The following is a 12,919-nucleotide window of genomic DNA, read 5'->3' as shown; positions in this document are numbered from 1 at the left end:
ACTGAGGGAAGCAGGGGGAAGTTCCTTCTGCCAGCTGCACCACAGCAGAAAACTTCCCTGAAACTCTGCTCCATAAAGAACCCAATGGTGGCCTGGGCTGTGGGGAGGAACAGGATTAGCAGAGCGTGGAAATGACGTCTGGGAGCAGGGACAGGTGGGGATGGGCTCAGCACTGGGAGCAGATGTGCTTTAAAACCTGCCGGGCTCGTTAGGCTGGGCAGCGAGGGGTGCAGAGCTGCTGGCCTGGAATAACCCAGCTCCAAGCACAGAGTGGAGCAGGGTGGGATGGGTTTGGAACAGGATAAATGTCCTGGTTTGTCTGGGGAATGAGCAGGAGCTGGTGGAGGGGACCTGGCAGAGCTGAGGTGATTCTGTTTGGATGATGAGAGGTGGAAGGGCTCATTTTACACCTGAACCATTTCCAATGCCACCAGCTGCCACACAAAGATGAGAAACGGGGGAATTATTTGATGGGAAAGAGAATGAAAGACAAAAAGTGAAATAATTCAGGTTGGCTGTTGCTCCTCAAAAGAGAAGAAACCCAACAGCTCTTGGCTCTCCACTGCTGGGTCCTGGGATTACAGCACATGGGAAGAATGTTAAATATCCACACATCTGCTGTGGGGCCCACCCAGGCACACCTGGATCAAAGGGAATCCTAAAAGATAACAACAGGGAAGATTTCCACCCAGCAGGAAAAACTATCCCAGATTTCCCCTTGGTGAGAAGGGAGAAAGTTGGGCTGAAAATAAGGAAATGGTGAGGGGTTGGTAGCAGCAGGGGTGAAAAACTCGGAGGAACAAGAAGAATCCAGGCCTGGTTGGAAGGGGACAAGAAAACCAGAGGTGATAAAGCTTCAGAGGCATGGAAACCAGAGAATTCATCCCAGAAAAAGCATGGCCAGCAAAGGAAATGGAAGTTTGAGACATTTCAAACCCTTCAGCTGCAGAGCAGGAGCCAATTCCTGTGTCTTGCATTCCCAACTTCTCCGTGGCCAACCCTAAACAAAATCCTTTACAAAGCAGGAGTTTTGTGGAGAGGGTTCCTGACTCCAGCATGATTCCTTTGGAGGCTCCTCAGGGAACAAAGCCCTAAACGTGCTCAGAAGAGCTGCTGGGACTCTGCTGGTGCTGGAGCCAGGGCTCGTGCATCACAACTGAAACAATCAGATGAAAGGATCAGATCAAAACCTATGTGGAAAAATACTCTGGCTGCCAGGCTTTTGAATCCAATAACCAATTCTGCTGAAAGCCTTCCCAGGGAATTTAATAATGCTGTTAAAATGAAGTGTGGGTTAGAAAAAGGTGCATTTGTTTTCTGGATGGTTTTGTCTTATCTCTGTGCAGGCCAGGCAACAGCAGCCCGTGGTTGTACAAGTGATGGGGAAGAGTTTTCACCTCCACCACTGATGCAACTTTCTGTTATCAGAACTTCATTTACAGGAGATTCCTTCTGATACAAAGGAGGGCCACAAGCTCTGATGGTGAAAATTAAGATGGTAATCACAGCTTCTGAAGTAGAAGTGGAATGTTCCAGGGGAATAGCCCTGGCTGGTGGCATTGCCTGGTGACTCCAAGCAGGAAAAAAAGACCAAAAAATAATAAAATTCCCACATAGCTGAGACTGGAAGGCAGGAGAGCAGCTGAAGGACGCACATCTCCCCACATCCCTTCCATGGGGCATTTACAGCCAGACCTCTGGTTCGGTGTAAATCCATTTACTCACCTGCTCCAGGTCTGGAAGCCAAGGGGTTCCCTCTGGGCAGGAAAATCCCAGCTGTCAGGAGGAATTTGGGGTGGGATCCATCCCCTGCTCCCACAGGCAGGAGCATCCAGCCAAGGCTCGGGGAAGGGAGGAGCAGCAGCATTTCAAGGCACCAGCAGGACACACATCCCTGCAGGGCTGCGGGACAGAAAGATCCCTGGTATGGATCAAGGCCAGGCCTTGGAACAAAGCTGATCCTGGGAGTAAATCTTAACTCCTGCTAAACACAGCCACGCTGAGCTCGATGCCTGTGGTTAATCCCTGGGGATTCCAGGGGATATCTGGGAGCCCAGGCAGGGGAATTTGCAGAGTTGCCTTGGCACCATCGGAGCGTGGCCACTTGCAGCCAAAAGCTTCTGCCCTGCCTGGCATGGAGCTCCTGGGAGCAGAGTCAGGGATCAGCTTTGGCTCTGCAGGGCAGCTCCAACACCTCCTGGTCTGTGGTGAGGCCACTGAGCTGCAGGAAACCTCCTCTGGAAGGGTGAGGGATGCTCCCACTCACTGGGAAATGGAAACCAACCGTGGAGCTCTCGTGTACCAGCAGGATCTGTTCCCGAAGGAAACCAGAACCACACTGTTTGTTTTGGGGGGTTAAATTCTGCCAGGCAGCGTTCCATGTTATTCCAAAAGCAGGCTGTTCTTATTTAAGAAATTCCCTTAATCCATTATCAAAATCCTCTGAGCTACAAGAGCTTCCCCATCCCCAAATCTCCCGGATAACACAGCTCACTCCCGAGATGTTTATTTACCAATAACCATTCCTCTAGGCCAGGCTTACCAGGCAGCAGCTTTATCCCTGGGATAATGCTAAGTCCCCATCTGACAATCTTATTTCTCTCGGGGAATTACAAAGGCAGGAATTTAGAAACAACATTTTCTGTTTTCACAACTTGCTCAAAGCAACTTTATTTTTCCCCCCAAGCTGCTGAATGAACCAATTGTCACGAGGATGTCACAAGAATGAACAAAAATGTTCCATCCCCCAGGGCCACAAAACTTTGCAGTGATCAGAGGGAATGCTGATCCCAGATCCAGCAGTTTAAGAGAGCTGGGATTTGCTGTCAAACACTGCCCAGATTCCCCTAGAAATCAACTTCTACTGCACAAAACTCTTTAAATCCACCAGTATTGTCTCGTTCCAAGCATGGAGTAACTGGTCTTTTACAGGATCAACCCCAACAGGCTTTTTATTTTACAAGACTTTTATTCTGTTTCACAGATCTGACTATTACAGCAGTAAAATTATTACAAGTGACTCGTAACATTTAGTTCCAAATAAAAGTAGAAAAACACAAGAAAAAAAAAGGATAAAGGAAAGTTAAATGAGATGTGATGGGTGGTAAATGTGTTTTAAGAGCACGGAAAAAAAAAAGTATATAAAAATACATCAGGAGCAAGGATTTTGCAGCCAAGTTTTGGTTTAGTTACAATTCTGAGGATCCTGAACTCACCATCCATGGCCACTGCAGCCAGACCTGCCTTGGATCTTCATTCTGGGGCCAGCAGAGCCCCTCTGTTGGCTCCTGTGTCCCTTGGAGGAGGAATTTATCACCAATCCACCCCAGGAGCTCCTGGATTGCTCCTGTCCTGCTGAGTTACCCCTCCAGCAGGGATCAGAGTGGTTCAAATCCCCCAGGAGGAGCAGGGCTTGAAATCTGCAAATTCCAACCTGAGGCTGCTCCTGTTTGTGGAGGGTTTGATCCTCTAAATTTTCCCAGTAAAACATCACCTTTCCCTGTCCTCTCTTCACTGCTGAGCTCTCAGCTGGCTCCTCAGCCATCCCCAAGAATTCCAGCTGCTCTCCCACACCAAGGACAACAGCCCTTCCTCGTTCCCCTGTCCCTCCTGAAGAGCCCCCAAAGCCCAGAATGGTGAGAACTGGTCACTGGGAAGGTGATAAATCCAAGAGCAGAAATGAAACAGAGAAAGGAAAGGAGGATGAGTGTGAGTGTGTGTGTGTAAAGTCTATTTTATGGCAAACTTCCAGTCCTTTGGCCACTATAAAGCAAAATCAGTGGATTTCATATAAATTCTCTGTATAAAGGAATGTCTATGAACTGTGTATGGCCCAGAATAAACATCTCATCATCAGCCTAGTAGAGCTCCTCACAGAGGAAAAGAAGGTGCTTAGTCATGGTTCATCTTCCCAAGAAAATACTGTCCGGAATTGGACTAGTGCCCCCAAATACCATTTCAGGAACAAGAGGAATTCCTTCAATGGAAAGGAAAAGCAGAGTCTGCCCAGGCTGGGGGAGCAGGGGCTGGGCAGGGGCCTCAGGGCTGCGCCGCTGCTTTAAAGTCTGTGTGGTTGATGGGCAGGGGATGAGCCTCGGTGTTGAACACCCAGTCCTCCAGGGACAGCACGTCATCTTCACAGAACAGAAGATAGAGGTACCTGCAGCCACAGGAGAGCGACAGGAGGGGTTACAGGAGCTCAGCAGGGACTCCAGGCAGGCACAGGCAGCAGGATGTGGTGGGGCTGCTGCCTCTGTAGGCGTGACACATTCCCAGCTCCCTGGAAAATCCCCACCCTTCCCACTTCACCCAGCTCTGGATCACAGCAGAGCCCTTCAAACCCAGCAGGAACCTCCAGGAGCCAACGGCAGCAGAGGTTCTGCAGCAGGAAACTCCCAAAGCTTCCCAAAACTTGCCCAGTTTCCCCCCAGAATGGCTTGGGTTGGAAAGATCCTGAAAGCTCCTCTGCCTGCCTGGGAGAGAAGACTTCCCCTTTATTATCTGGGGCCCTTGAAGCAGCTGCTGCAGGAATTGTGCTGCTCAGGGAGGCCCCTGTGAGCCCAGACTTACTTCAGAGTCTCTGCGAGGAAGAAGCTCTGCTGCATGTTGTCGTGGCTGGGCGTGGTGGTGTAAACGTCTCGGATGCCGGAGAAGCCAGCTTCCACCCTGCAGTGCTTCTCCAGGGCCTGGGGCAGGAACACAGAGCTCAGCAACCCCCATCCAGCACCGTGGGCTGCATCCCAAACGCAGCTCCTGTCCCTCCCTGAGGAGAGCAGGGTTTCTCCACACTCTGGGAATCAGCCTGGCTTCGATGGAACACCTGAGCTGCCTGATGGGCTGCTGGCAGTGCACAGGAAACACCCACAGTGGGGAGAACACGCTGAACTGAGGCACTCTGAGTATTCCTGCTTGTGGGTTTGAGAACAATTCGGGTTGAAAGGAACCTTAAAAATCACCCAGATCCGTGGACAGGGTCACCTTCCACCAGCCCAAGCTTCTCAGAACCCCACACAACCTGACCTTGAGCACTTCTCACGTATCTCAATGTTCAGCACAACTGAAATAATTCCCGCTCCTTCCACTGACCCAAGCGAAGATTTTATTGGGAATGCAGCAACCCAGAGCCCCATGGCCTCTGCAGCCTTACCTGCACCACCTCCCAGCCCCAGTGCCTGTACTTGGGGTCGTGGGTGAGCCTCCAGAGGTACATGTAGCTCTCCACCACCTCGGGCCGCAGGATGTAGTAGCGCTCGCTGAGCCGCGTGGCCATGGCCTCGCTCCCCGCGTCGAAGCGGAACGCCTCGGGGCCCAGCTTGGTGTCTGGGGAGAAGCACAGACACAAAAACTGTCACTGGGAGGGCAGCACAAGCAGAGGCAGCAGCCAGGTGCTTTCATGCTGCTCAGGATGCCGGTGTTTAGCTAAGGCTTTGTTAAACCTTTTCTTCTGCCTTTGGAGAGAAGGGGTTGGGATGATGGGAAGGGCTCAGCCAACTGCGCTGCTTTTATGAACAGAACATCAGGAGTATGTTGATGTTTGGTGAAGAATCTGTCTCTTGTGAGCATTATCCAGCATTCAGATCCCTGCTTTCGACACCAACTTGTTCATGATGTTTCCCAGAGCAGCTGTGGCTGTCCCTGGATCCCTGGCAGTGCCCAAGGCCAGGCTGGATGGGGCTGGGAGCAGCCTGGGGCAGTGGAAGGTGTCCCTGCCCTTGGCAGGGGGTGGATTGGGATGGATTTTAAGGTCCCTTCCAGCCCAAACCACTCCATAATTCTGTGATCATGCCCCTGGCTGTGTCTGCCCCGGTGCTGTGCTTCATGATCTCCCTCTGATGACTCTGCAGACCTTCCCTGGGCCCTGCAGTGTTTGCTGGGAGCTGGGGGCCACTCTGCTGAGCTACCAGAGCTGGAGCAGCATGGGCAGCTTGCTGTCCTCTCTGTGCTGATGGTGAAAATTTGCTCCAGGCACTCACAGCCACAGGTTTGTTAGTTCAGATGGTTTAGTTCTGTAAGAGCTGCAGGGGGGGGCAAAAAGAGTTATTTGCAAACATCATTTCAGGTTAGCTTGGAGTGTATTGGGCAAACATGCTGGGCACCAAACTGGGCTGGCTGGTGTGTGGGGAAGGTGTGGAACAATCCCTGGATGCAGTTGTGGACAGACCTGGGCCTGACAAGGTCCTGGAGAGCTGCCTCAGCTGCCTGCAGCCTCCCAGGAGCTGCAGAGATGCCTACAAAGAAAGGACGGGTGTCCTGAGCAGCTCCTGCAGGCAGGGAACCAACCCAGCCCCTCACTGCCCTCCACAGCTCTGGGGGGTGAAAGAAATTGTCCTGAGCTTGTGAAACGAAGACTCAGAGTGTTGGAGAAGCTCAGGAATTCCATTTTCCCGCTCCCCCCTCTCAGCTGCAGGGCTCCAGCACTGCCCTGCTGGGCTTCTCAGCTCCATAAAGGGACACTCTGCAGTTAACCCCTGCTAATCCTCCTCTCCTGGGGGCAGAGGGATGTGGAAGGACAGCCTGCAGCTGGCCCATTGAGCCCCAGGTCCATTCCCAGCTCTGCCCCAGCTGCTCTGTCCCTTCCACACACCCCAGGGAAGGCACAGCAGGGAGAGCTCCGGTGTCCCCGGTTACCTGAGCGTGTGTAGGACTCGTGGCAGGTGCTGGTGATCTCTGCTGCCAGCTCCATGTGCCTCTGCCTCCTCTCCTCCGCAGCGTGCTCGGCCCCCAGGGCAATCATGCCCCCAGAGAAGCAGGCCAAGTGGCCCATCTTGTGGTCCAGGATGCCACCCCTCCACTCAGCGATGTAGGTCAAGCCTCCTGCAGATTTTTTCACCAAATGTTTTTCTATTGCCTAAAGGGATGAAAATAAATCAGGGATGAAAATCAAGGATGAAAATCAGGGATGAAAATCAAGGATGAAAATCAGGGATGAAAATCAAGGATGAAAATCAGGGATGAAAATCAAGGATGAAAATCAGGGTTTTGAGAGAGTGGACAGTAAGTAAAACTTTCTCAGCGTTACTTTAGTGACAGGAGTGGGTACCAAGGAAACCCAGAGATTTATTCTGAAGGTCTGAAATCTTCTTATGAACCACGTCCTTCCCAAAAACCACAGAGCAGCACCTGGCTCCTCACCTCCAAGGCGTCGTCGTACATTTTTTTAGCTTCAGAGTCCTTCTTGTCTGACATCAGCCAGGATTTGATGAGATATTCATAAAAGCTGTCCCCGAGCCCCCCGATGGAGACGTGGTCTGTGGTGGGAAAGCCAGGAGAGAGCTTCAGGTTCATGATATACAATGAGCAGCTGTTTTACAAAGGAGAAACAATCACGTCCTATTTAATGCCCTTGTTCTCTCCTTCCTCTTCCCAGCTTCCTGGGGAGAGCTTGCAGCATTTGCTTTTCAGAAAGCAAGAAAGGTGGAAAGTGCAATCAGGAGAAAAATGTTCTGTCATTTTCCAGAGCATTAGTATCCCTTACCAGAACCATTCAGAGGCCTTATTTTACAAGTTATTTATTCTGCGTGAAGATGCTTCCTGTTTATGGAGCCATCATCATAAATCCACCCTCATAAACCAAAAGCAGGGGTGGGAATTGATAGATTTCCATCTGGATGGAGCCCCTGGGAGCTGTCTCCCTGCCTCAGGAAAGGAAGGAGAGGTGTTTGGATCCCACAGAGCTGCCAGCAAGGGGCTGTGGAGACACTCCTGGCTATGCCATTTGTATTCCTGGCTCACGGAGGGACTCGGAGCCCTGGGGAAGGCTGGGGGGTTGCTGGCACATTAAAATGATAAAGTCAGGTACAGGGATGTGCACTGCATATTTTCCTCTGCAGAAATCAAATTTCTGAGGCTGTCTGCTGAAGAGCAGCCCCTGCTCTGACCTTCCAGGAGGTGCTGAGGAATTGCAGTGTGAAATGGGCCTGACAGCTGCAGGTTTGAGCCTGGGGGGAGCTGCTGGATGGCTTTACAGCTCCAAACTGCGCCTCAGGGGGAAACAGCAGCGTTCTCACTTTTTAAAGCAGTCAAGCACTCCCATTTTTAGGAGAGCAAGACAAATCACCCTCCCTGGACTGAGCCATCCCTGTTAATTAACGGTGTCCACCCCTGGCCCTCATTTCCCAGCTAAGCACGTGTTCAGAGCCGCTCAGATTTTTGTTTCCCCTCTCCTTGTACACAGATAAAAGTCCCCGAGGCTTATTCCAAATGCTGAATCCTCCCAGCAGCAGAAACCAACAGCCATGCATCATTTTCCTGACCTGAAGAGCAAACATCCCTGACACACTGTGTCCAATGATCCAGGGAATAATCCCTAGCAAAACAATGAGATTAAACACCCGGCCTCCGTGCGAGGAGAGAGGGCAGAGGATTTGCAAGCACAGCCTGCCTTTAAAGAGCAGCTCTGTGATCCTGAGTGTGTCATTCATAAACTCACCAAAGCTGCAGCCCTGCTACATAATTGCTTTCCATATGGCAGCAGCCCTGGCAGCCTTTGCCTCCCAGGCACTCTGCATCAATAAATAAGTCCTTCAGCAGGGGACTGGGCTTCCATTTCCCAGAGGTAACAACTGCACTCCTCATTTACAGCATCCACTCATTCAGCCAGGTCAAAGATACACCTTTTAAGAAAATCACAGCAATTTCAAGGAAAACAGCTTCCTGCGAAGAGCTTTAATGGCAAGAGAGAAAATGAGGGCCTGGCCCCTCCGGGGAGGAGGCTGCAGATGCCTCCCTGCTCTGGTCCTCATCTGTTTCTCCCCAGCAGCACTGGAGATGCACAAGGGGCTGATCATTCTTCTCCCTCTCTGGGATATCATTTCCCAAGGTCAGATCCTGAGCCACTGCCACAAACAGCCTGTGAAAGTCTGTCTGGAGCCGGGAAATTTCCTCTGGCAGGAACCTGCCTGTCCCAACACAAACAATCAGAGGCTGCTTTTAATGTGCTCTTAAAAGCACCAACAGGCCTCTCTTTCCATCAGCAAGTTCAGGGCAATGCAGTGAAATCTGTTTAAGAATTAAGTTGGTGGCAGAAGAGATGAGGGCTTCCTCACAGCAGCAAAGGGCAGCTCTGGTTTAATAGCACAATTGTGACCATCCCAGACACCTTGCTGGGAGCAGCCCTGCCAGTGAAAGGTCAGGGATTGCTCACAGCCAGAGCTCTGACCCTGCCTGTTGCCACCAGAGCTATAAAAGCAGCAGTGGGAAAGGTCTGGAGAGATCCAGCCCAGCAAAAAGTGCAACAAAGCACGGGGACACCAGGTAATGCAAGGGCTCAGAGTAACCTGCCTGGATAACAAATGTCACCCACTGACAGGCTCAAACCAGTCTCTGCAGAAAGAGACTTTTCTTTGACAACATCAAATCCAGCAGCCAAAACCAGCAGATCAATAACAGAGCAGAAAGTGGAGGTTTAGAGGTCAGAGCTGCAGAAGTGCCATCTCCTGCTCCCACCACAGGACAAACTTCTGAGAGGAGGGGCACAGTCTTTTCCCTGTGTGCTTCCAGAATTCCCCTGCTGTCTCTCAGACCTTCCCTGATTATTGCTCCCCTTGCCCAGCAGAGCAGCATCTCCCCAGTGCCACATCTCCAGTGCTGGGCTCCCAACAGGAGAGAAGAAAACCTCATCTCATCCTTCCTTCCCAAACGGCTCTCTGCAGAGGTACCATGGTAACAGGAACCATGCACAGGAGAATTCATCCCTGGATCTGAGGGGGATCCGAGGCTCCTCCAAGCCCTTTGGCTCTCCAGGTGGTTCCTGGAATGCAGGGGAATCTCACTGTGCTCCCCCTGGGCTCTGTGCTGACGGCAGGATCAGTGGGATGGAGAGTGTGCCATCACCCCCTGCTTCTCTCTCTGGAGCTGGGACACGCAGCTGCAAGTGCACAATTCCTGCCCTGCACCCTGCAAAGCTGGGCTGTCTCCTGTGCCACAGCCTGGCACTGCTTGCTGTTTCCTGGGGAGGGATGGGAAGGCTGGAAAGGTGCAGGCAGGAGGGGAGGTGGGGTGATACCTACGCTGCACCCAGCTCCCCGTCACCGGGCTCAGGAAGTTGGGGTAAAGGCCCTGCGGCTTCTCCACTCTGCTGAGCACCCTGCGGATGTTCATCACCTGGAGAGAGAGGAGAGAGGAGAGACAAGGCTGGGCTGACTGCTGGGCTCAGGGCTGGACCCTCACTCCCCATTCCCTGCCCTGATCCCTGCCCTGATCCCTGCCCCGATCCATGCCCTGATTCCTGCCCCGATCCCTGCCCTGATCCCTGCCCCGATCCCTGCTCTGATCCCTGCCCCGATCCCTGCCCCGATCCCTGCCCTGATCCCTGCTCTGATCCCTGCCCCGATCCCTGCCCTGATCCCTGCTCTGATCCCTGCCCTGATCCCTGCCCTGATCCCTGCCCCGATCCCTGCCCTGATCCCTGCCCCGATCCCTGCCCTGATCCCTGCCCCGATCCCTGCCCTGATCCCTGCCCCGATCCCTGCCCTGATCCCTGCCCTGATCCCTGCCCCGATCCCTGCCCTGATCCCTGCCCTGATCCCTGCCCTGATCCCTGCCCTGATCCCAGCACAGCAGCCTGGAATGGGATCAGGACACGGCTCAGGGAGGGAGAGGCTTTAGGGCTCAGCCCAATCTTTATCCAGCTCTGTGGGGTTTCACAAATGGTTCTGGGAACTCTGCAGAGCCCCAGTTCAGCTCTCTACCATGGTCCAGAAGCAATCCTGGCAGACTTTGTCCTTGCAATACCTAAAGGGGCTACAGGGAAGTGGAGAGAGACTTTTCCCAAGGGTCTGGAGTGACAGGATGAGGGGGAATGGCCTCAAGGTGAAGGAGATCAGGTTTAGATGGGATATTGGGATGAAATTCCTCCCTGGGAGGGTGGGCAGGCCCTGGCACAGCTGGGGCTGCCCCTGGATCCCTGGCAGTGCCCAAGGCCAGGCTGGACAGGGCTGGGAGCTCCTGGGACAGTGGAAGGTGTCCCTGCCATGGCAGGAGTAGAGTGGGATGAGCTTTAAGGTTCCTTCCAAACCCAAACCTGATTCTGTGATTGGGGACCTGGGTGAAAATGGGAGATGTGAGCAATGCCAGGGGTGATTTTTTTCCATGATCTAAAGGGAAAGGAGTGGCAGGGATGAGTGACTCACACAGCACTTAAATTCACCATGTGGTCACTTAACGTGATGAATTGGGGCCTTTAATTTCAACAACAGACAGTTCCTTTAATACCCCAGAACAGCCAGCACTTAACTCTCTAAAGCCTCCCTTGGTTTCACCCCCATTAAATCCAATAGGCCTTTCCCTTAAGGGACCCAGTTAAATTCCATGCAGCATAAATATTCTATTATAACCTACAGAGCAGCTAATTCGCCCTAAACCTTTTACAAAATCAGACAATTTGCACGCCAAAAGCTGGCTACAGGCTTAATCCTGTGCTTCCAAGGAAGTTGTCAGGCTCCATAATATTTACTGGAGTTTAGGAGCTTGGCATATTAATGACAGGTTTGAATAAAAGACACAGATGGACTTGAATTCCTCCTAAAAATCACCCAAGTCCCAAGCTGGGAGTTCATGAGTTGATCTGCTCCTCTGCAGGAATTTCCCACAGGCTGGGCTGTTAGAGCCCATACCATCCCACATTTTCCCTCTCTGATCCATTTGCTGTGCACACATCAGCCCAGGAGAGCCCATCAGAAAGGTTTTGCCCTTTTCCCTCCATGGGCTTAGGAGGAGAAGAGGAAAATCTCTTCAGCTGGGGACAGAGGTTTGACCCTGCCTCAAAATGCCACGGTTTGAACCCAGAATGAAGATGCAATTCTGCTTTTGAGCAGTGCATCTCCAGTGTTTCCTCACCTCTCCCCTCCCTTCATCCCCTTTATTTCCTCACACATTTTCTCTCCACAGCACTGCTCCCTTTCCTGGCCTCTCCTCAGCTCCCTCCTCCCTGGGAGCGATTTGTCATTATCCCTGTCCTCAGGAACCTCAGCCTTGTCTCTTTATTTCACATCAGCAGCCTCTCTTTATCTTCCCAGAGCTTCCTGTTTCCCTTCACCCTCTGCTTTTCCCTCCTCTGTGACATTCTTTTGCTCATCCCACTCTCACTACTTTCCATCCACTCCATCCTAGCTCCACTTTGCTTTCCCAGCTTCTTCCTCCTCTGTTTTTTTTTCCTGCCTCTCCTTCAAATTCCCTCCTTGTTTCACAGCTGACTGGACATATCCTGGAAAATAATAATTTTTTAGAGGTTTTTTTGGCAATTCTGTCTGTTTTTACCCCACTGTGGCACTCTGGACAAGCCCCACATCCCCTGGGCTCACGGGGAAAGTTTGGATTCTGCCTGGAACAACCTGAGATTGTTCCTGAGGGATCTGCACCCACCTGATGGATCCACACTTTGGCCGTGCCCTTCTCTGGGGTAAAACTTCACCCAAACTGGGAAAAACACCCCAGGAGGATGAAAAAGCCAATCCACTGGGGGTTACTTGCCTTTTCTGCAAACACTGGGTTGCCAGAGAGCTCAGAGAGGTGCAGGAATTCCAGGTGCAAGGTCCCAAATTCTGCCAAGATGCTGCTTCCAGCGGATGCCCAGCCCCAGCTCCAACTCATGCCACTGCAAGGAGAGAAAGGGGAGCCCTCAGTGCCAGGAAAACACAGATTTAGGAATTTAGGACACAGATTTCCAGCAGCAGTTCCAGTGGGATGCAGCTGTGATTTTCCTGATGTTCTTTAGGATTGGGCTGTGTGTTAAAAAAAACTCTTTTCTGTTTTTTTTGTTTTTTTTTTTGGTGGGAGAGGAATCCCTCCCAAACAGCTCAGCTGAAAAACAACTTTGGAAGAGCACAGCTCTACAAAGATATTTCGGGATAAAACATCCTTCTGGAACCCTCCAGACAGGAGGATGTAGGGTTGGGTGTAAGGACTCGGTCCCAAAGCAACC

The 12,919-nt window shown here is 51.9% G+C and overlaps 1 protein-coding gene across 1 annotated transcript in view; it reads right to left on the bottom strand.

Moving 5' to 3' along the window:
- Positions 1-2,948: 2,948 nt before the first annotated feature.
- MAN1C1 (mannosidase alpha class 1C member 1) overlaps positions 2,949-12,919 on the bottom strand; it is a 57,857-nt gene continuing 47,886 nt past the window's right edge. The window contains exons 6-12 of the mRNA XM_086863836.1: positions 12,469-12,592; positions 10,008-10,101; positions 7,132-7,247; positions 6,628-6,847; positions 5,147-5,319; positions 4,570-4,685; positions 2,949-4,159 (exon numbers count right to left, since the gene is read on the bottom strand). Of these exons, the coding sequence (XP_086719962.1) occupies positions 4,039-4,159; positions 4,570-4,685; positions 5,147-5,319; positions 6,628-6,847; positions 7,132-7,247; positions 10,008-10,101; positions 12,469-12,592 (964 nt within the window). The 3' untranslated portion in view covers positions 2,949-4,038. The remainder of the gene's footprint in view (positions 4,160-4,569; positions 4,686-5,146; positions 5,320-6,627; positions 6,848-7,131; positions 7,248-10,007; positions 10,102-12,468; positions 12,593-12,919) is intronic.

This window comes from Cyanistes caeruleus, chromosome 26 (assembly GCF_971803275.1).
Source record: "Cyanistes caeruleus chromosome 26, bCyaCae1.hap1.1, whole genome shotgun sequence".
Taxonomy (NCBI): Eukaryota; Metazoa; Chordata; class Aves; order Passeriformes; family Paridae; genus Cyanistes; species Cyanistes caeruleus.
Note: the sequence above shows the minus strand (reverse complement) of the source record. Positions and strands in the feature narration are given on the sequence as shown.